This window comes from Halichoerus grypus, chromosome 14, assembly GCF_964656455.1.
Source record: "Halichoerus grypus chromosome 14, mHalGry1.hap1.1, whole genome shotgun sequence".
Taxonomy (NCBI): Eukaryota; Metazoa; Chordata; class Mammalia; order Carnivora; family Phocidae; genus Halichoerus; species Halichoerus grypus.
In genome coordinates this window covers 11,471,294-11,494,911 of record NC_135725.1, presented here as the reverse complement: position 1 = coordinate 11,494,911, position 23,618 = coordinate 11,471,294, and the positions used below count along the sequence as shown (strand labels likewise).

General features: G+C 45.6%; 1 protein-coding gene across 6 annotated transcripts in view; it reads right to left on the bottom strand.

Annotated features, from left to right (window-relative positions):
- PIP5K1B (phosphatidylinositol-4-phosphate 5-kinase type 1 beta) overlaps positions 1–23,618 on the bottom strand; it is a 295,831-nt gene that overhangs the window by 17,191 nt on the left and 255,022 nt on the right. For 5 of the 6 annotated variants that reach the window (XM_078061784.1, XM_078061781.1, XM_078061783.1 and 2 more), the window contains one exon: positions 4,353–4,470. The exons of the other annotated variant lie outside the window; for it this stretch is intronic. In XM_078061784.1, the coding sequence (XP_077917910.1) occupies positions 4,353–4,470 (118 nt within the window). The remainder of the gene's footprint in view (positions 1–4,352; positions 4,471–23,618) is intronic. 6 annotated transcript variants of the gene reach the window in all.

Here is a 23,618-nt window from a genome sequence, read left to right as displayed (position 1 = left end):
GCAGACGCTTAACCGACTGAGCCACCCGGGCGCCCCTGAAGGATGATAGCTAGGAACACGGAACCCGAACCCAATGCTTTCTTTACTAAGGGTAATGGAACAATTAGCTGCCTTTTAAGGTAAACTATGCTTTCAGTTTCATGTCAAATTACAGCAGAAAGCAGGATAGCCAACCTAACTGATATGTGCATCATGTGGGTGGATCCCTAAAAGGAAGTATCGTATGTTATCTGGTGTGCATACATTATTTGGGTTTAAATCCTGTATATTTTTAAAGGGATATGGGCAGAATTCTATATTAGTATACAAATAATAGCACTGGGGGATTGAGTGAGATCTACTAGAGAAACCCTGTATCTTAAAGGAGAAGAAGCGTTACAAGAGAAACCAGACTATGTCTTGTTACAATTCTGAACACAATGTCCCCACAGAAGCCTCCAGCTGCCCTTCAAGAGAGGATGCCTTTGATGAAGAGGATTCTAATTAGGTCCACAGGAAGGCAAGACAAAGGTTTTCCTTTCTCCTGCTTATCTTTTCCATTCACTCTTCCACAGTAGAGAGGCAAATGAAAATAGTGAAGGGAGGGCAATGAGCTACGTCCTTTCAGAACTGGAAGAGCAAGGAAAATAAAAAAAAAATCCAGCGTGAAAACACACCCTGGAATTACAAATTCATGGTGCAGAACTTCCTAGATGTACTGTGAAGAAATTTAAATACCGTGAAGGTTTAGGATAGAGGAGGACGGGATGACACAGCAGAATTTGGGCAAAGAACTATAGCTACTCTGGTCAAATCTTCTTTTAGTGTAACTCCATGGAATTTAGAGGAAGCCCCAGCAGGCTCGAGCTAGCAGAGGTCTTAGAGGTGATGGAATGATCCATTTTATAGATGAGAAAATGGAGGCCCTGAATGGGTGGTCAATTCAAGGTCAATGATTAACAAGAGGCAGAAATAGCCATAGAACCCAGCTTCCTCCTTCTGTGGGATTAATTTATGCCCCGTGTGGTTCTGCAGCAGAGGAAGGGGCTAAGTGAAGGCCCTAGAACAAGTGGGTGAGACACCATTGCTGGGGATCCATCAGGTCTCCGTTAAGGATATGAAGATGTCATCTGTCCTTTCATTCCCAGGGCCTCTCATGGGCACACAGTGTTGGTAAAGGACGTGCCCTATCACAACAGACTGACCTCCAAGAACAGACCTGAGAAGCTACCCTCTTCTATTAAGCCAGATGCTAGGGATTTTAAAAGATCTAAAATAATGTCACTCTTCTCAACACTAATAGTTATTTTGAATGAATTAATGATTACATATTGAACTGAATAAATACTAAATTTTCTCATTTTTAAAAATCTTGATAGATGGAATCCACATACACAGAAACTCTGGGGTCCCCAAGACTTTTGAAGATGTACTGGTATCAAAAGATTTAAAGAACTGTTGGGCTAGAACACTGAAAACCAGAACCTTGCACACACTGTTCTCAACATAAGTCCCCCCGCCTCGGTGGGTCCATCCCTCACCTTCCCGAGGAACAGGATTCCAACAGCGTGGCTGGGAGACCCAGACACAGAGACAGTGCCAAAGCCACAGGGACGGGTGCTCACGGGGTTGGGTTTGGGGGGGCAGAGCATAGGGAGCGGGAGGTGAATTTCCACCCTGCCCTTTACCAGCTCTGAGAACTAGCAGAAGGGAACCTCTGTGTCTTTACCTGTACGGAGACCAACCTAAGCCCTACCTGCCTGGGGCCTCTCGTGGGGGGAAAGCCCGGGGACACCGGCTGGAGGCACATGGTGGGCGCACTGTGGCTCCTCGTTACTGTTCAAAATCCCGTGCTCTCCAAGCAGCAGCGAACTGTTCCCTTTACAGCATTCTTGAATGTTCACATTCCATATTGAAATGTAAAACGAGCCCATGTTTATTCACCCAAATTTGTCCCTGTATTCTCTTTCCTCTGTGTTCCTTGCACGTTGCCTTGTGTGATTTTGGACCAATCCTCTAACTTCTCGGAATCTAATTTCTCTCTGGCAAAGGCAGCGCGATTCCTAAAGCAGAAAGCGCAGCTCAGTCATTAAGAGCGGGCCTGGGGCTTGGCTCGGCTGGTTTGAATCCCAGCTCTGACCGGTTACTTGCTGCATCACCTGGGGCAAGTGGCTAATCACCCTGGGCGTCCATTTCCTTTCCGTAAAATGGAGCTCCATCCGCTTCAGAGCGGGTTGTGGGGATTAAATGGCTTAAGACGAAGTATTTAGGACCACCAGGCTTGTAGGAAACAGGAAAAATGCTAAATAGCTTATCGTGAGTAGCTACAAAACAAGATTAGGCTCGATCAGCTTTTCGCCAAGCTTGGTGAGAATTTCTGCTGCCTTGTTACCTTCTCTGCTGCTCGACTCCTCTCGCCTCCCAGACTTGTGAACCACAACAGCCCAGTGCCGGGAAGGCTGGGTAGAGGACCATCCCCACTGCCTCCTTCAGTTCTCAACTCCCAGCTTCCTTCATTTCGAACTGGTGCTCAGAGTGCTTTCAGTCACCGACAGTGAAGACTGGGGCTTTTCCCTGTGACTTCTGGAGGCAAGCATTAACCCTTTCTGAAAAGTTTGGCTTCTCAGTGTCCAAGAAAGGCACAGAAGCGTAGTAAAATGGGATGCTAATAAAAGGACAGAAGCAGTTTTTTTTATAAATGAAATGGACAGCACCAAGGAGGAGGAATTGAAATGACTAATGATAGAAGCTTTCCAGCAAAGGAATAAGGGTAACACATAGGGTAACTGAGATCAGCAGGGCCATTTAACTACCCTGTGATCTTCTGCTCCTCTGGGGAGGATCACATGCCCCCGGGCGGTGCAAATCTGTTGTTTTAAAGATACAATGAGCATGAACTCTTAGCTCATTAAGATCAGATTTGGTTTTTCAAATTTACTCTGGGACCAAAAAATTACTGTAATTTTTTCCCCTATTTAATTCCCTATCTTCTTGGTTGTGCAGAGGAACCAACTCTTCTGTAAGGATTTTAAAATGCACTATAACTTATTTTCAAAAAGTGGGGGCAGTGTGAGGAGGAGGGTTGCCCAGTGGAAAAAAATCCTGTTGGTGCTACAACCAGGATATTCAGAGGTTATAAAAAAAAGTCCTTTGTCAATGGTTTTTGTAGGGTGAGGGCTTCTATTTTCCATAAGGGGTCAAGGAAAGCCTATCTGAGATGATATTTGGGCTGAAACCGAAGGAAGTGAGGAAGCAAGCTTGGGACAGCTAAGAAAGTGTATTCGGGCAGTAACGCAAATGCAAAAGCCCTGAGGCAGAGACATGCTTGGCTATGGGAGGAACACCAAGGCCAGTGTGGTTGGAATGGTATGGGTAAGGAAGACAGGGGCAGGGAAAGGAGAGCAGAGAGGCAGCAGAGATCTAGACCATGCAGGGCTCTGAGGACTTTGGCTCTTACTCTAGGAGAGGTGAGAAGATGCTGGAGGGCTCTGCAATCATGAGTAGCATTTTCGGTGACTGAGGTCCCGTAGAGTATACTTGAGGGAATAGAGGGCTAGGCTGGGGCATAGGAAGGAGTGGTGGGTGTGGTCAGGAGACACACCAAGTGGAGCTGGTTCCTGACATGGAGCTTGCACACTCATGCTCGGCGCAACTTACTAGAGTGGAAAACTTGAAATCAACACTTGGGTCTTTCATGTGATTTTGTGCAGGGATATACTTTATAGGGAAAACACCCCTTTTCCTCTTTCATAGTTTAGTCCAACCTACATCCTTCTAGACCTCATCTAATAATTCACTTAAATCACTGGACAACTTGGCAGGCACTCAAGGGCGTTCACTCATGATCCTCCAAGCAGCCTGGTGAACTCAGCATGATTTCCCTCCTTTGGCAAACAAGGACACACAGAGAGGTGCCTGCCCAGGTCACGCCACTGGTTGGTGACAACTGAGGGAGAGAGCCCAGATTCTTTGGTGCTGACTGCAGGTTCTTCCCACAGCCCAGTTCTGGGCCTCTTAAGCTACCAATTTACCAAGGCAGTAACCCAGAATTCAAGAAGACTCACACACAAGGTGGATACATTGGAGTCAAAGAAGACATTAACACGGAGGAGCCCCATTTTGCCTCACAATTAGGGGATCTGTTCTCTTATTACGTAGAGTGATTTAGCGTCTTACCCTACATACTCTCTTCTGGAATGTTCTCCATGAACTGTGTGAAAGCATGGCTTGTGAATAGACACACCAGTGATGGAGAGCCATGGTTTCTTTTAAAACCCCAGCCTGCCTGGCCTTATAGAACCTGTTCTTATGGAAGCTGTGGCCTGGGTCCATCTGTAAACACAAGGGAAGGGGAAGAAACTGGAATTACTTACTAAATAGACATCAAGCACGGAGGTGTTATCATCCTGCATTTCCAGAGCATTTGGCTCAGAAGTCAAGTAGATGGTCCCCTCTTCCAAGGTAAATGTTGAACTGGAAGGTAACCCTTTACTGGAAAAATGAAGAAGAATAATGAGCATGTGGCCTCTGGACCAAGATCCAGGGGAACTCCAAGTTGTGGCTAAAGACGTGGAGTTTGGGAAAGCTTTTTGGGATAAAAGATGATTTTGAGAGTTCAAAGGCAATATGGTCCTACCTGGAGATACGCTCGCTTGAGTTTAAGGAATGTGGTTGTACTAGCAGTGTGTTTGCTGTCTGCTTCCCTGCAAGGGACACTTACTTATATTTCTGAGAAGTGTTTTGTGGGTCCCTGGCCTTGTGAGGGCAAAGGGCTATCATCTCGAGGCGCAATGGTCAGCTTTGACTTTGAGTAGTTGGTTCCTGCTGCTTAGGTTCTCCACTTAGAGTACTCACGCTTTGCTGGTTTATAAAGATAACCTTGTGCACGATCAATATTGGTTTCTTTCTTTGTACTGTTCTCTTTTCCTTTTAGGCATGAAAAGTTGTCAAACTTAAATGTGCCCCAGAATCCCCTGGAGGGTTAGTAAAAACCCACTTTCCCAGGCCCTACACCCCCAAGTTTGATGCAGTTGATTGGACACAGAGCCCGTTGGTTTGCATTTTTAATAAGCTCCAAGGTGATGTTCCTGCTGCTCGGCCAAGGCACACTCTCTGAGTACCGAGGAATTACGAACGTGCTTGCGAGGACAGCCTAGGTGTCCCTTTGGTAGACAGCAAATGCCGCAAGAACGGTGGCCGATAGTCATCCCGGAGAGTCCTTCATGAGGGGCAACCACCTTGTTTGGTCATGATACGAGAACCAGTGACAACTGTTGAAGTCATTGGTCCGTTTTGATACTACTAAAATTGGGAATTAATCTCGGGGCTCAGGAATGGACAAGTTTTTCCTCACTGAAATAAAAGTTACATTTTTAACCTCTGGCAGCGTTCCCTGGGAAGGCTGTGCAGGAACAAGACCTCCACCAACAGTGGTGGACGAGTGGCTGCCCGTCAGCCCACTGGGGCCAAGCTGGTCGGGCCTGAGAGCGGAGTGCGGAAGATGGCCCGTCTCTCCCCTCGCCCACGACCAGGGCCTGCCACCCCTGCAGGGCCCAGCTCAGAGCTCACCCCATCCGAGAACTGGAGTCTGGAGCCAGCCTCTAAGCTTGTTGTTGGAGCCCCCCCGCCCCCTGCTGCCCAGGAGACAGGTGAGGGCACGGTTGTCCTCTGCCCTGCCCCAGGCTGGGAGCTTCTGAACATAGGAACCCGTTCGTGGAAGCTCTGTGAAATAGTCAGAAATCCTGACCCTTTTCAATATTTTTTTTAAAAATGTCAGAATTGTATGAATCTTAATCAGGTTCGTTTGTATTTTTCCTGATTATAAAATACAATGAAAAAATGGTACAAAATACTAGACAAGTAGTAAGAAGCAAGGGTGAGAGGAGTCTCCTGTGGGCCTCTCACCCGGTGATGTGGGAAAAGGTGGCAATGAAGGGGTTAAAGCCGCTGTACTCTGCCTCGATGGGTTTTCTCTTACATTCTGGACACAGTAAGGAAAAAAAAAAAAGTCCTCTTGGTTTTCAAAACTCTAAGATGGGTTACCCAGTGCGGGACACAAAATTTGTTCGGACGGACTTTAAAGAGCAAGGTGCGCGTGGCCTCTATCCGTGGGGCTGCTGACCTCATACTGTGAACTGTTACAGATTTCTTGGCTTATTAAACGATCAGCTTTCAAGGGATGCTGCTTTGAGAAGCACTGGGTGGTAATCAGTATCGCTCAAGTTATTTTTTGGATCAAAAGTAATACTGCAGTGATGGGCTTTAATTGCCTTTTGCTTTTCAACTGCTACAATGTCACCCACGAAAGATGAATTACTTATCTACTCAAACATCAAAGCTAGAAATAAGGTAGTCAGAAAATACACAAGTGTGGGATGGATTTCTGATTTGTATTCCTGTTTTTTAGGTTCATATTTTATTTGTATATAATTAAAAAAATCTCTAATGGCTTCTGGGTTATTTTATGAACATACCATTCATTTGATGAAGTTCAAAACTCAATTTTCAAGATGAAGGGTATAACCAAGAATATTCTGGAAGTGATTTTTCTTAAACTCTACGCCCCAAGTGGGGCTTGAAATCATGACCCCAAGATCAAGAGTTGCATACTCTACTGGTTGAGCCAGCCAGGCATCCCTGGAAGTGATTTTTCTTAAAAAATTTCTTAGTTTTTCATAGTACTACATGTAATGTAAAATGCAGCTAAAAGTCCTCTTCCTTTTTCTGCCGTCCTGTTGTGATCCAGAGTCACTCCCCTAGAAGTAAATCCATTATGTACATATTTTTCAATCTAATATTTATCTTCTATTTTTGGTAACTGTGAGTAAGCTACTAGCATGGTTTAGAAAAAAATGAGGGTAATTTTTGGGATTTACCAATTATTTTAGCTAAATTTCACTGGTTACAGAAAACAAACACCAGATTCCCTCAGCATTCTATGGTCAAATTTGATAAAAATCAGACTTTATTTGTACTGTTTTTCATATGTATTAGAATACTTTCTATCTCAACAGTATATTCTGAGCATCATTTGGGGGATGAAAATGAGGGTCATAGGGACTTATATCCAGGTTATATAAAGAACTCTTAAAACAATAAAAGGGCAAATCACTGAACTAAAACATGACTAAACGATCTGAACAGACACTCCTGCAAAGAAGAAATACCAATGGCCAATAAGTGTACGAAAAGATGCTAAACATCATTCATCATAAGGGGAACACAAGTAAAAACTACAGTGAGCTACCCCTTCAGCCCCCCCGAGCTAGCTATCATAAAGACAGTGAGAACAAGAGCTGTAGAGGATGTGAAGAAACCGGGGCCATCCTACACAGCTGATGAGACTGTAGAAAGGTGCAGCAGCTTGGGAAACAGTTTGGTGGGTCCTTAAAACCATATAACCCAGCAATTCTACTTCTAGATGTAGAGCCAAGGAAAAGGAGAACGTGCCCACCCCAAAACCTGTACACGAATGCTCCCAGTCGCATTCTTCAGAATAGTCCCGAAGTGTTTAATAACCCACATGTCCACTAGCTGATCAACGGATAAGTAATTCCTACAATGGAATATTATTTGGCAATAAGAAATAAAGAATTACTGATATGTGCAACAATGTGGGTGAATCTTGAAATCGTTTATGCTCAATGAAAGAAGCTGGTCATAAAGGACCACGTATTGTATGATTTCACTTATGTGAAATGTACAGATGAGGTGAATCTTGAGAGATAGAAGGCAGATGAGTGGTTGCCAGGGGTGGGGGTGAGAGGGTGAGGACTAGGGAATGACTGCTCTTGGGTGTGGAGTTTCTTTCTGGGCTATTGAAAACGTTCTAAAATTAGCTTCTAGTAATACACAACTTGGTGAATATACCAAAGCCACAAAACTGTATAGTTTGGGTAAATTTTATAGTACCCGCAACATCTTACTGAAGTAAAAAGTTTCATGAGGCACCTAAGGGTCAAGATTTTAAAATTGATGTCTCAGTGCATAGTACCAGAAATATCAGAAATTGGATAGAATAGTTGAGGTCACATCAATTTTAGAGCTGTTTTGGGTAGATTCCAGTCATTCAAAAAACATTTTCTTCTTCCTAATAGAGAAAAATAATTCCAGTTGACCTGGCAACATGAAAGAACTGGGCTCTGAGATTCCACGCTGTGGGGTGAACAGACCGTGCGCGCAGGTCTGTGGAAGCCCGGGGACCCGTCTACACTGTCACAGGGCTAGCTGGTGTGGCAGAGGTACGGGGACCCTCCTCCAGGGCACCCGCTACTCTCTGCCCTCTTTGTTCACATCATCTCTGCCACCCCCTTGGATTTGTCACCCCAGTATGTCTACTTCACAGATGAGGGATTGAGGACGAGGCAGGGGGGCGCAGGAACTTGCCCAAGGTCACACTGCCGTTGAGGAGAGTTTAGGATCTGAACCCTGTTTTCCAATAAAGCCCCCTTTCTAGGGCCAGCTCTGCAGAAATTTTAGAGATCTGCCATTGTAGAAATTGAGGTAGCAAAGGAAGACGTACCTAGGAACTTGAAAATAATCCTGGGATCCAACAAAAACAAAGGCAGTATATGGTGTTGGATGTGACTGCAGCGATCTTTGCTTGAGGAGAGTAAAGATGGCCAGGAAGGTTTGGGGAAAAGCAGGCAGAATATGCTTTACTGGGGCACCTGGGTGGCTCAGTCGGTTAAGCATCTCCCTTCGGCTCAGGTCAGATCTCAGGGTCCTGGGATCGAGTCCAGCATCGGGTTCCCTGCTCAGCGGGGAGCCTGTTTCTCCCTCTCCCCCTGCCCCTCCCCCCCCGCTCATGCTCTCTCTCACTCTCTCTGAAATAAAATCTTTAAAAAAATAGGCTTTATAAATAAACATATTTTTCTTCCTTAGAAAGTTAAAAATAGAATTACTCTAAGATGCAGCAATCCCATTTCTGGGTATATAGCCCCAAAGAACTGAAAACAGAGTCTGAGATATGTCCACTGAGATAGTGTCCACTGATGGATGAATGGATGAACAAAATTGATACACACACACAATGCAACATTATTCAGCCTTGAAAAGGGAAGTGAATTCTGCCATATGTTAACGGCTGAATCTGTAGGACATTATGGTACGTGAAATCAGCCAGTCCTTCAAAGAAAAATACTGTGTAATTCTACTTCCATGAGGTACCTAGAGTCGTCAAATTCACAGAGGTGGAAAGGGGAATGAATGGTGGTTGCCGGGGGGGCAGAGGGTGGGGGATGGCGAGTAGTTTCATGGGGACAGAATTTCAGTTCTGCAAGATGAAGAGAGTTCTGGAGATTGGTTGCACCATCACGTGAGTGTATGTTAACACCACTGAATTGTACACTTAAAAATGGCTAAGATAGGAAGTTTTATGTGAAAAATTTTTAAGAGATTTATTTGAGAGAGAGTGAGCATGAACAGGGGGAGGGGCACAGGGAGAGGGAGAAGCAGGCTTCCCGCTGAGCAGGGAGCCTGATGCGGGACTCGATCCCAGGACCCTGGGATCATGACCTGAACTGAAGGCAGATGCTTAACAACTGAGCCACCAGGCGCCCCTGTTATGTGGATTTTACCACAATAAAAAGAGAATAATATTTACCAAGAACAATAGTTTTTTAAGCTTCTAATGTTTTAATTTAAAAAAATGACCTATGAAAGAACTCTGAAAAAAAAATATATATAGCCCTGTAAAAAATCATCAGGCATGTATACAGTTAAGTCCCATTAGGTGCATTCAGAATAATCTGACATTAATACATCTTGGCATTGAGTGAAAGCTACAGATCCAATTCACTGATCTTTCTTTACATACTGAGTAAGGAGGATGACAAATCTACTGGGTGAGATCAGAGTACAGAACTAGCGGTCACTTCCCGAAAAGAGAATGCATTTTAGGAAAACAGGTACCTGAGCCGACAGAGCCTCATAGGCAGAGCATGAGCTCTGGAACTAGAGGATTGAGACCTGAATCCTGGGTCTTCTGAGTTGTGTGTGATACTGGATGACTCTCTTCAGCCGCCTGAGCTCCCGGTTCCCACACAGAAAACGAGAACAGTATCAAACATGCAGGGTGGTTGGAGACATTAGGGTAATGGATGCACAACACAAACCCCCATTTATGGATCTTGTGGTCTAGGTGCTAGGATGGAGCAGAGACTGAAATCGGTATTTCCGCCTCACAGAATTTACACAGTATGGAGGCAGAAGGACAATGAGATAAATACTTAAAGCACAGACAAGAGATACAAGTGAGTGAATGGCGTAGATCATCTGTAAACAGCAAACTCTCCTTGCTCTGCCAATGGAGTTTTAAGGATCTCAGGCATGAGTCAGACCTAGGGGACACAGGTATGCCCCCTCTACTCCATGGGGCACTGGCCCGCTCGCCGAAGAACCCCGCTGCAGTGCGCCCCCGCTCCCTGACTGCTCTCTCTCGAGATCACATGCTACCCGCACTCATTTCTTGGCTTCTCTAACCTCTTTTAAAGACCTCGGGCTGGATGGTCAGCTACTAGTTGCGCAACTGGTTTTTAGCCACTTGCTTTGTAAGTCCTGCAGGTTTGTTTTGGGCTTCAGCTGAAACCGATAATAATTCATTTTCACATTCTGTTACGTTTTTAGCAAAGAAATTAGTCAAAGTTCTAACCCACACCACTGAAGATAAAGCTCTATCTTTTTTTTTTTTTAATTTTATTTGTCAGAGAGAAAGGGAGAGCACACAAGCAGGGGGAACAGCAGGCAGATGGAGAAGCAGGCTCCTGGCTGAGCAAGGAGCCCGATGCAGGACTGGATCCCAGGACTCCGGGATCATGACCTGAGCTGAAGGCATCTGCTTAACCAACTAAGCCACCCAGGTGCCCCAAAGCTGTATCTTTCCTAATCAAGAAGAACCTCACATAAAACAAAGTATTTGTGATTAAGAACCTTTTTATTGTATGCTTAAATGTGTATGTGAATATCCCTTGCTACTTAAAAAAATTAATGAGGGGCGCCTGGGTGCCTCAGTTGGATAAGCGACTGCCTTCGGCTCAGGTCATGATCCTGGAGTTGCGGGATCGAGTCCCGCATCGGGCTCCCTACAGGGAGTCTGCTTCTCCCTCTGACCCTCCTCCCTCTCATGCTCTCTGTCTCTCATTCTCTCTCTCTCTCTCAAATAAGTAAATAAAATCTTTAAAACAAATAAAAAAAATTAATGAAATGTAAATATTAAAAGAATAGGGAGATAATGCAAGAATAAACCATCCAATCCAACTAAAATGCATCTACAGCCGGCAGCTAATTCCTCCTTCCTTGAAGATGCCTCAAGTAGTAAAGTTCAGATTGGTTCTAAAAAGGATTTTCACTTAAATGTTGGAGCCAGGGATCAATTTCATGTTTGTTTCTCTTCCGTTCTGACATGGGGGGGGGGGATATGCGATATTCTTGCTACTCGGTCCTGTTTACTGTACTGTTGGTTTCTTGGGCACAGGCCTATCTGGAATCAATTTCTAATTTGATTGTTTTCCAGATTCCTTTATAGGGGTCACTATAAGTGAGAGCATCTCTCTTGGGAGCAGTGCCCTCAAAACCCAACTGTTGTGTCAGAGGGCCTGCCACTCCTTAGCCTCGCAGCTTGGGAAGATCCATTTCTAGAAGCAACATTACGTGACTAGGTTAAAGAGTCTGGCTGCCTGCCTGGGTTCTGCACCATCAATTTTTGCCACGATTCCCTCAGTTCAGACTGTCTGAGGGCTAATTGCGCCTACTTTGCAACAAGGCTTTCGGGAAACTGTTAATCCACCCAGTTGTGTTCTTCTTCCCTTGTAAAATCAGAGAAGCTGCCCATCCTTTGCACCTGCTCTGGGCTCTGCTCTCTGCACCCACGGCAAACTTGGTGTAGGTAAGAGCTGTTCAGGAGCGGGCATTTCAGATCCTCACAGTGCTCCCCCGGAGAGCAGACCTGAATGGTTCTCCGATGTCACACGGGCCTCTCTGGCATTTACAACAATGCTCCTTTCTGTCACGAGCACCATTAGCCTGGCTGGATTGCTGAGAACCGTCATCGATGATTTTATAGCCGGGAACACTCTGACTTTTGTTTGCAGACCTAATGAGTGCTTTACAGCTCATTCTCACGGGGGCATGTGCTCAGGGGACAGACGGTACACTCCACAGTTTTTTGTCTTTTGCCTTGAGGTTCTCTTATCAAAGTAATAAAAATCTATCAAATGACTTACAATGAAAAGCCATGACCTGTGTCCTGCCCCCGACCCCACCCCGGGGGGCAGCTTCTCCAAGGATGGCTCTCTTTTTAGCATTTTTGGTGGTTCCTTTCATATCTTTGGATGAATCAGGGAATAAAAGGTATTCTCAACCTAAAGCATCATTTATTGATTCCATTAGGAGGACATGACCCTCTCCTACACTGTACTTCCTCCCAGCGTTTGCTATTTATATTTTATTTAGTTTGTAACTGAATAATACACTTGACCTTTTTTTATTCCACCAACCATATACCGGATATCTTGAATTTCCTGTATCATTTGGTCTTTGTCTCTGCTTTCCTCTCTCACTTGGTATTAGATCCACTTAAAAAAAACTTTCTTTTATCTCTACTTTATCACGGCTGTTAATATTTATAATCTATCTTGTAGCTATAACCACATTTTCCCTGCTTTGTCCAGGGATTGATTCTAAAATGAGAAAACTGATACATGGAATTTATACTATGATGACTTTGTAAATACTGTGGCCACCAGGGAGTGAGCGTTCTATTCCCCTCTCTGGATTCAAAGCCATGGTTGCTGGGCCATGCAAAGAAAAATGTTCCCAACAAGACTAAATGGAGTCTCCTTTTTTCTTTCTCTTTCTTTTTTTTAGTTTTGCTTAAATTCCCCACATGTCAGGCTGTTTCATGTTGGGGGGTTTTTGCTCTTTAGAAATGGACTGGCATGGGGATTAAACACAGAGAGTGTGTAGACTGAGGATGGAGGCTTAGATACAATGTTGCCCTGCGATTATGAGTTACTCGTCTGGGCAAGTCCTGACCCCGAGCTCCTGCTTGTTCATGTAGAAACAGGAATGACAGGCCCTGCCCTGCCCATCTCATAGGGCCATCAGGAGACCCAAGTCAGATAACGCAGATGAGAGCAAATGCGACAGTCACGCTCTTCCTTACAAAGGGAGAGGAGCGGCACCAGGACTGTCACCTCTGGGGCTGGCTCTATCTCGCCGTGGGGGTGGGGCTTGGACCACCGTGTGCTCGCAGAGACAGGTTCCTCCTAACATTTCTCAAAGAATCCCTTTTCCGCTATTCCCAGTTTAGCTACCAGAACATTCACTGACAAGAAGAGCGGACAGGAAAACTCTACCTGCAGAGAAAACCCCCAAGTGCAGCCTAGTCTCTTTTAAAAGGCTTGCAAATCCTTGTTCAGCCCTAGAGATACAGGCCGCCTGGGGGCAGGCTCATCGCAGCCTGGCTCACACACCTGTGGTGTGATGCTCAAGCCAACAGCATGTGCCTCTCTCAGGAAAGCTCACTCTGGCTGCAGTGGGGGCGCCTGAGGCAGCTACTAGGTGTGGAATTCTGAAGCCTGGGCCCTGAGGTTCCTACTCCAGCCCCGACAGTGTCCGCACGCAGCAAAGCTCCCGCGGGGCCAGGACAGCGCAGCTCGATCATGGTGAGCTCCCGGGCTGAGTGGACAGCAAGTGTGCAAGACGCCCCAGGGCGGCCCCAGAGAAGTGGGAGGCCCTGGGCCACGGTCACTGCCTCTCGCTGGCTCCCGACTGCCGCACCACCCACCTTCCTAACCCGCCCTGCTGCACAGCGGGTTTCGGCGGGCTCTGCGGCTTCCGCCCGGTCTTGTCTCCTCTTCAGCCAGGAGCTCGCTGCTGCTCTGCGCTCTAGGGCGCTCTCCTCCTGCTCTTTTTAGACGGGGAGGCTGCCCGTTCCTCCGGAGGCAGGCCGAGTGGCAGCCCCGCTCCTGGGGATCTCCGGAGGGCTGCCCGTGGGTCTCATGCCAGGGGTAACGTGCCCCTCTCCTTACACACGTGAACGCCCGAGGCACGAAGCCCACGGCGGGCCCGGCAGCACTGGGACCCGGCCGGTGAAGACAGAGGCCACCTCTGCTGCGGGGTGCGGGCGAGGCGGGAACAGGAAGCCGCGGGGGCTCCGGGAGCTCGGCCGGCCAAGCTCCCCCCAGCGGCATACGTGCGTGTGTGCGTGCGTGTGCGTGCGTGCATGTGTGCGTGTGCATGCCTGTGCGTGTGCGCATGTGTCTGCGTATGCGTGCGTATGTGTGCGTGCATGTGCGCATCTGTGCGCGTGCGTCCACGCATGTGTGCGTGCGTGTGTGCGCGTGCATGTACGTGTGCGTATGCGTGCGTGTGCGTGCGTGTGTGTGTGCTGGGCGGGGCTGGAGGGAGAAACCTCTTCCGAAAAGGAGCCCTCCTCCGAGTTCCGGGGCCTTGCCCCCCCCACATCTCTAGATTTATTTTTCTTCCCCCCGCCCTTCCACACGCGCTTCCAGCCGTCACTGACAGTGGTGTTTACACTGTGATGAGGGTACCGCACACATTACTTCATTTAATCGGTAACGACAACCCTGTGAGATGGGGGCTCTCCCTATTTATCCGTAACGTGAATATTAGGGCTAAGTCGTCCAACCCCAGGCAACACATGGTGGCCCCTGGACGTGGGCCAGGCGGACAGCTGGAGCATGCCCTCCCCACACGGCCTCCAGAGAGCAGCCCCTGCGGAGCAGGAGCTCTTTGCCGGGTTCCTAAGACACTCGCCGCAACAATGGTCCGACTATGAAAGAAAAGAGATCTACAGATCCATTTCTAAATGGCCAATCTATTCCTGTCAGTCAGTCCTGATTGGCTGAAGTGGGGCCGATACAGACATTAAAGAATAGCCACAGGAATGCCGATACCCCACGCACAGAAATTATTTGGGACGGATCACAGACAACATGGGAAAGCCAGACCTGCTCAGCTTCCGGAAGAAAACAAAGGAGAATGTCTCCATGACCTCGGGGGTCCTGACCAGGAAGGGGCAGAAGGGAACTTCCTGGTGTGATGAGAATGTTCTTTATCCTGATCTGGGTGATGATTACTTGCGTGGACACATCTGTCAAAATTCGTGGAACAACACACTTGCGACTTGCGGGTGTTACCATATATATATTTCTGTAATGAACGAGCATCAAGAACGGTATCTGCTTTTTTACTCACTGAACTATAAATCGTTCATCCAAATGTATACTGAGCGCCTCGTCTGTTGTAGGTACTGCGCTAAAAGCCACACCGAAGTTGGTAAATCGTTCACACACCTGGGTCATTGACTTAAAGTCTTTGAAAAAAATGGGAAAAATACATAATAAAGGCTGAAAAGGAGCAAATAAGTACATATATCATTACTATAAAATAGCAAACAAACAAAAAACCTTGACAAAGTAATTTCTGTTGGACTTTACAACACTGAATCGCTTGGGCTCTCTTGGAAAACATGTTTTCTGTCCGTATCTGGCAGACCTTAGGATCAGAATTCATTCTCTTCCCAGAGTGCTCATCCATGGACTTGAGACAGAATACATTTAAGTAGGTCCAGAGGTAAGGCTTAGGGGGATAAGACAGATTCTTATAATATGAACAGCCCACAGAACATCCCCGGCTAAGTGGCGTGCGCTGAAAGCCGAGGTGATTGTACTCTCCAGCAACAGCAAACCACCACAAAGGCAATGGGAATTCGGGGGTCTTTTAAATCCCAGGGGACCCAATGGCCTCCATGGCTGGGAGAAGCAGTACAGTATGTGGAAGAATGAACTAGAACAAGAGGCAGGGTAGCTGAGTTCCGGTACCAACTCGACACTCAGAAGCTGTGTGCGCTGTGGGGACACACGGGGGCTAAGGAGCGGGGTGAGCCATCTAACCTCCCCGGGCTCCAGCTTCCTCCCCGTACACATCAGGGCTCTGAATCTGATGAGGTCCTTCCAGCTTCCGAGAGCTTGGATTTTTAGCCCAGTTGGCCCTCTCTCAATTTCCGCAGAAAACCGAAGTTTGAGATCAGAGGAGCGTATCAGAAATGCTGAAATCAGTATGCTGAAATGGAAATGCCTTTTGCTGTGTAAGCTGACGGCATCAGTTAGGGTTTAAGAGAAAATGACCAGGAGATAATTCATTCCCATCTTCAGCATGATATATCAGCACGATATTGCTATAAGGATTGGAAAAAAAATCCAGAAAAGCAAAGATTTGCTCAGAGAGATGGTGTTATAGGTTGAATCGTGTCCCCTAAAACTCGAATGTCGAAGTCCTAGCCCCTAGTACCTCAGAATGTGACCTTATTTGGGAAGAGGGTCACTGCAGATATGATTAGGCTGAGTTCGGACTAGAGTAGGGTGGGCTCTGATCCAGTGTAACCCATGTCCAGGTGGGCACACAGGGAGAACACCATGTGGGGGTGAAGGCACAGACTGGGGTGATGCTTCTATAAGCCAAGGAATGCCAAAGACCGCAAACTGCCAGGCGACAGGATGGGACAGATTCTCCCTCACAGGCTTGGGAAGGAAGCAACAACACCAACATGGCGGGCTTCTGGCCCCCAGAAGCATGAGACGATACACTTCTGTGTGAGCCACCGAGTGTGTGGTACTTTGTTACAACCGTCCTAGCAAACCCATGCGGGGGCCATCAGTGCTCAGAGGAAAACCCTGCCTTAGCAACAGGCTGGCCCATTAGCACTCGTTCTCCCCTCCCTTAGCCCCGAATACCAGTAACCTGAACCTTGAGGAAATGAATATTCTGGGGACCTGAGAAAAGTACCATTCCTATTCTTTGCTGAATATTACATTTTCTAACTTTAAAAAGTAAGGCCTTTCTTCAGTAAAATCCACCAAACATTCACTGAGGCTTTATTATTTACCAGAAATCATTAGATAATATGTGTGCCTTAGCTTTCAGGCTTGACTTGGGTCCTCCTTGTACCAATGTGCTAAAAATGCAGAGGGCTGAAATGACCACCCTCAGCATCATTTAGTCAACATCCAAACTACTACCAAGGCTGTGGAAGCTGCTGGAAAAAATAATATGAGAACAGATTACAAGGCAGCTTTGCTTTTCACAGATGTAATTATAACTGTTCAGGGCTATCGGAAAACCATACGCAGAATTGATTTTCAGTGTGGCTGGTGGCTTCAAAGAGGTTCAGAATGACAAGAAGTTTCTTATATGTGGTGAGGCCAATGCCAAACTATTTATAAACTCTGATTTGAATAACTGGAAAATGTCACATAAACTACCTATTTCTGCCAGCCAAGTCAACACCCTGTCCTGAGTCATTAAATACATAAGCAGTGCAGGGGGAGTGAAACTGAAAAGATCCCCAGGGGGCAGACAGTTGGAGGTGCCCGGCTGGGATGATCTGGGAGGTACACAGCATTGGCAACTCGGAGAAGAACAACTGGAACTTAATTTGGTTTTCCAATCATGACTCAGCTTTAATCTCAGGCAGTGACCCTTTTGTCCCAAGACCCTTTCTATAATTTAAGGAACAAATTAGGTGCTTTAAAAACAAGGTCACTTTACCCACTTGCTTAAATAGTGATTCTCAAACTTTAAGATGCATTAGGATTACCAACAGGCCCAGGGAGTGACATTTTAAACAACTTGTTTCTGAAGCAGGTGGCTCTAGAATATACCTTAAGAAATACTGGCTAATAGATACCGAAAGAAACAAGGTCAGTTTGCATGATCTCACTTCTATGTGGAATCTCAGAAAGTCAGATACTTAGAAACACAGAGTAGAATGGTGGTTACCAGGGGCGGGGAGATGGGGAAATGGGACATGTTCGTCAAAGAATACAAAGTTGCAGTTATGTGGGATGAATAAATCTAGAGATCTAAAGTATACATGATGACCTCAGTTGATACAACCCTATTATATATACTGGCCATTTGCTGAGAGTGGATTCAGGTGCTCTCACTACACACACACACACACACACACACACACACACACACACACACACACACACGGTGGTACAACCTTCTAGTTATAAGATAAACCAGAGCTGAGGATGTGATGTATGGTGACTCCAGTTAACAATACTGCATTATACACCTGAAAGTCACTAAGAGAGTAAACCTTAAAAAAACAACACCCCCTCCCCAAAACCAAATCAACCAGTCAGAAACAAAGAGACACAAAACCTAGTCCCTCCCTTCAGGAGTCCATATCTAGTGAAGGAAACACACAAGCTAACATGTAGTAACCAGAACCAAGCTCCTGGTTTCAATCAAACAAACAATAATGTGAGGATGGGTATGTTAGCTTGATCACAGTAATCATTTCACCATGTATATATGTCAAATCAGATTATAAATCTTAAAGACACAATTTTTATTAAATATTATATTTAAAAATTAATAATTAACAATTAATAATTAAAAATTAAATTAAAAATGATAAAAACAAAAGAGTTCTAGGGGAGAACAGTCTGTGATCACACATGCAAAGTAAGAGCAGGAAGTAAGACAGTAAGTTCCACATCTATTTAGCATGATAAAACCTGGGTGAGTTGCATGTGTACTATTTCCTATGTAACTTTTTTGAAAATAGTACTTTGCAGAAATGTGTCCTAGGCATTTAAAATTAATGTATTAGGCTGTGATAAAGAAGTACTAAAATCTAAAAACAAAACAAAAAAGAAAGAAATACTGGCTTCGAAGGTTGAGAGGACTGACGTGCAGCCTGGAAATGGTGTGGGGTGCTTCTGTGAACGGCCGAGGACCAGAACGATCAGCTCGGGGAGCGTGGCCACGGATACGGGTGAGGATGCTGGTCACTGCTAAAGTCCCTGTCTGTACCTCCGGGGTTCAGTACGGGCTACGCTTTGCGGCTGGTGCCGAGAGCACCCAGAGGGGCTGGCGGGGCAGCTGTGGGCCGGACCTGGCTGGCGTTTGGAGCCCTGGATACCGGGGTCAGATATGCAGCCACGGACCACGTGTCACACACGATGAATTCCACCTTCCACAGAAAACGCACACATAAGCCAACCAAGAAGTGATTGGGCACTTTGTAGAATGCCACAAAATATGCCAGCCATTATCTTACTCTGTTCATACACCCGCCTTCTCATTACATGTTAAGGTGGCCCGCAGTGTGTAAATACAAATATTCAGGTTTACAAGCTGCCATGGAAATGATACCCTTCCCCAGTAGGTCCACCTACTCCCGAGGAGTCTCAGTTACCCATTTTTGGAGTCTGACTTAAACTCAGCTTATTTTGGATAATGCCCATCTTTCGTATTGGATGTCTAAATCCTACGTACATGGAACTTCTCACTGGCGATTCATAAAAATGCCCTCAAAGTATGTGTCACTTTGAGGCCTTCACTGGCCTTTGAGGCCTTCACTGTTTCCTTAGATGAAGCTGTTCTAGTCCCTCTGAGTTGAGTAGGAGGAGGAACTTGAAAGCTCTGGTTCCTTCCTCAGGGATTCCCCTGCTAACCACTATTACTCAGCTGGGACACGAGCAGGTCTTTGTCTACATGACAGTGGTAAACATAACTCCCCTTATTTACCATATGCAAGTGTCCACCATGCTCCTTGCCCTTGGAAGGTACCGATTAGATGTCCTCTTTTCCATGAAAGCTGGAGGGGCCTAAACTTACCTCCTCACGGTCTCCCTGTCTCTGGCAATATAACAGCATCTGCGAGAACTCAACAAGGTGACTCTAACCAAGCCGGTCACTTGTATTTAATACATTTTAGCTGTTATTAGTATTATCACTGTAGATGATAATGAAGAGAAGGAGTGGCAGACTGAGAAATGTGTAACAACCGGCATTCTGGGAAAAACATTATATGCATACAGATATGCATGCATATATATGTATATATACATTCCACTGACAAAGAATGTGTAGCACACAATTTACAAATTACAATAATATGCAATCGTTTTTACCGTGACGTCCATATAACTGATTGTCACGGGATGCTTTTGTTGATTTTTATAGAACTCGGGCATCCATAGCCAACCTACGATTGCAAACGATGATGTGTAGCCCCATCAGGTTGATTCGTATTTTCCTTTACATTAATAAGACAAAAACAAAATAAAGACGTGGCAGAATTTCACCCATTTGTTCATGATATGAGCTACATCTGTCCTGAATGGGAAAACAGTTTTCAAATACTGGTAGACTATTTCCTCAATTTTTTGTGCTATCAACAATGAGATGGCTCTGGCTACCGCATGCTTTTAAACTCAAAAAACAGACCACCGACAAAACTGTAAATCTAGCCCTGACTTAATCAGTGCTCGACACCTGCTGTGGATTAGGTGCTCCTACTTCAATCTACCAGTGTGATGTCACTGAGTGAGAAGCTGGAAAGGAACACACAAGCCCACCACCATACAGGATTTCCACCATACGGATACCATGTATCCATGGACCCACAAGAGCAAGTAACAGATAGGAAGTAAAGTAACTAAGAAGGGATGACCGTTGAGACCACCTTTAAAAAACCGTAACTCATGTCATGGTAAGCTTTTGTCATTTAATTTCCAGTGATGGCTGTGTTGACAACTAGCTCCCCAAGTTTTTTTTTTTTAATTTAAAGATTTTATTTATTTGAGAGGGAGAGAGAAAGCAGGAGACGGGGGAGGGTCAGAGGGAGAAGTAGACTCCCTGCTGAGCAGGGAGCCCGATGCGGGACTCGATCCCAGGACCCCGGGATCATGACCTGAGCCGAAGGCAGATGCTTAACCGACTGAGCCACCCAGGCGCCCTGGCTCCCCAGGTTTGACCTTTGACTTTCACAAGTCAGAAGGAGCAGGCTCCAGCGCGCCACCTCACAAAGGCAATAGGAAAACAGTAGGAGCAATTTTGTGTATAATCTACAGGCTGCCGCTTCCATCGGAATCATTCTTGTTTCTGGCAAAATGTTACTTGTCAGTGAGCCACAGAGCCCGGTGGAACTCCGGAATAGTTGCAAGAGGTCCTCAAATTCAGATGTCCACATGTAATTTCTTAAATCCACACACATTAAAATTACATGGATAACACCCAATGACATGGATATTTTGACTTTGAAGAGTTACAGCCCATTGTTCTCAGCTCCAAAAACTGAAAACTGAGAAGGAGCGTATAACTTTTGCGCATGGAAAATAATATATATTAAGGAAATAAAATCCACAACATTTGGATGAATAAAAGTTCATCTGTCTTGGTATTAACGACCTACTTTGTCTTACCAAAGCTTTTCCTCCTGTTGTGGGAAAGATGATCTCAGACAATCCACTCTGTGCAATATTGTTTGTGTAGGACAATTTCCTCCTAATTGCCAGGGAAAACCAAACACCCGCCGAAATCATTAAAGCTGAGGCCAGTCCTGTTACAAGCACATAATGAATAAGCATCTAAAAGACTTGGCACAGTGCCCGGTCCTGACAACCTATAATTAACCCTAGCTGTAATTCTAGATGGCACCGGGTTTCAATGAAAAACAACTTAAGGAAGAACAAATGATCCTTTAAACAATTTTAAATTTCACCAGTCCACGACTTTAGAAAGTCAACATCACCTCTTAAAATACCTAAGAAAAGATCAATGGAAAAGTCACTGGATCCAGAGTTGAAGGACTTGGATTCTGATCTTGATTCCGCGGCTACCCATCTACATTTCAGTGATGTTGAGGAAATTATGTCACTTCTATGCACCTTAGTTTCCCAGTTTATAAAGTAAAGGTGTTAGGCTAAATAATGGCCAGTTTTTAATTAATTTATTAATTTTCAATTTTTTTAGCGATACAGAGAGACAGCGTGCGAGTGGGGAGGGAGGGGCAGAGGGAGAGGGAGAGAGATTCCCAAGCAAGCTCCAAGCCCTGTGAGGAGCCCGATACGGGGCTCAATCTCATGGCTCTGAGATCACGACCTGAGCCAAAATCAAGAGTTGGACGCTTAATTGACTAAGCCACCCAGGTGCCCCAATGGACAGTTTTTTAAAAATAGGATATCAAGCTCCATCATTAGGAGAATTCTGTGTCCCATAATGAATTAAAAACTTGACCAGTACACCCTGGTCCTGTACATCCATGTCCTGAGTGTTATTCTCTTGAACAACCACGAGGACTCTCTTACAGGCTTTCAAGGTTGCACTTTCCTGTGATCCCTCTCGTTTCCAATGTATATTTGACCTTCTTTCCAATGTGTGTTATCAGCTTCCTTACTGAAGTTTGTTTACCCGAGAGAACAAGGCTCTCTTTTCCGGGAGATCATAAAGCAATTCCCAGAAGGGGGCAGAGTGGGAGGTGGAGGATGTGCTCGAGTACAAAAGAGACCTTATAATGTTGATGTGTTAGGAAAATAAGGTGTGGTGGTTGCAGCCCCTGGGCTGGTGAGTGCTTTTCTTCCACCTTCGGGCAATGCAGTACTTATAATAATAATGACTAAGTCTTATTTTTTAAATTCTGAGTCTGTGGTTTTTTTTTTTTTTAAAAACACTGTTCAATTAAACAATTTTACAGTTTGAAGCACGCTGTGCGTACGATCAAACAACAGCAATAACCACCACCCCTAATAATAGTATTAACTGTCCCTCATGGAGGCAGCAAGCCTGGCACTTTACATACTGTCTCATGTATGATTTTAACAACCCATTGCTTCATACAGGAAGCAAATGAGGTCCTGAGAAGTGGAAAGCCCCAGGTTTGGCAGGCTGGTAAGTGCATAAACTTCGTAACACAGCCTACCACTGCCAGTAAATCCCCCAGCATGACCCAGGTAAGACTGACGCTGCTCTGAGTTCTGAACGGGGAAGAGAGCAGTGCCCAGCTCGGGGAGACCACTGCCTGGTGCTCTCGCCATTAACACGTCTCATGGACTGAGCCGGCGGAGGATGGCCATTCGGAAGTGGCCAAAGGGACACTTCACCAAGCAAAGCTTTATTTATTTATTTATTTTTAAAAAAGATCTTATCCATTCATGAGAGAGAGAGAGAGAGAGAGAGAGAGAGAGAGAAAGAGTGAGCACAAGGGGGGGGGGTGCAGAGGGAGAGGGAGAAGCAGACTCCCTGCTGAGCAGGGAGCCCGACGTGGGGCTCGATCCCAGGACCCCGGGATCATGACCTGAGCTGAAGGCAGGTGCTCAACCGACTGAGCCACCCAGGCGCCCCTCCAAGCAAAGCTTTAAACAAACAAGAATTCAACGCAGTAAGGACTGCCCAACACATTGTCCAACCAGTAAAGATTTCCATGCTAAGATAAAAACTTTAACAGCAAAATGTACCCAAATACCATTGGTTAGAATAGCATGCAAAATGGCTGTAGATGTCATGTCTGTTTCACAACCGTGTGGAAATCCAATTAATTTTTATTAAGCAGTATCAGAAGAAGCTCTCAAATACTACTTAACAGGATCCAGATTTAAACATCAAACAATTCTGTGATAATGCCAAGCCCTGGCTAGGATGTGACGCAGCCAGAACTCGTATGTTGCTGGGGGCAGTGTAAACAGAAAACTATATGATCACACACATACCTGATGAGTCAGTAATTCCGCTTCTAGGTATGTACCCCATAGAAATGTATTCACACGACACCGAAAGTCATACACAAGCATGTCCTTAGAAGCTTTATAGAGCAGCCC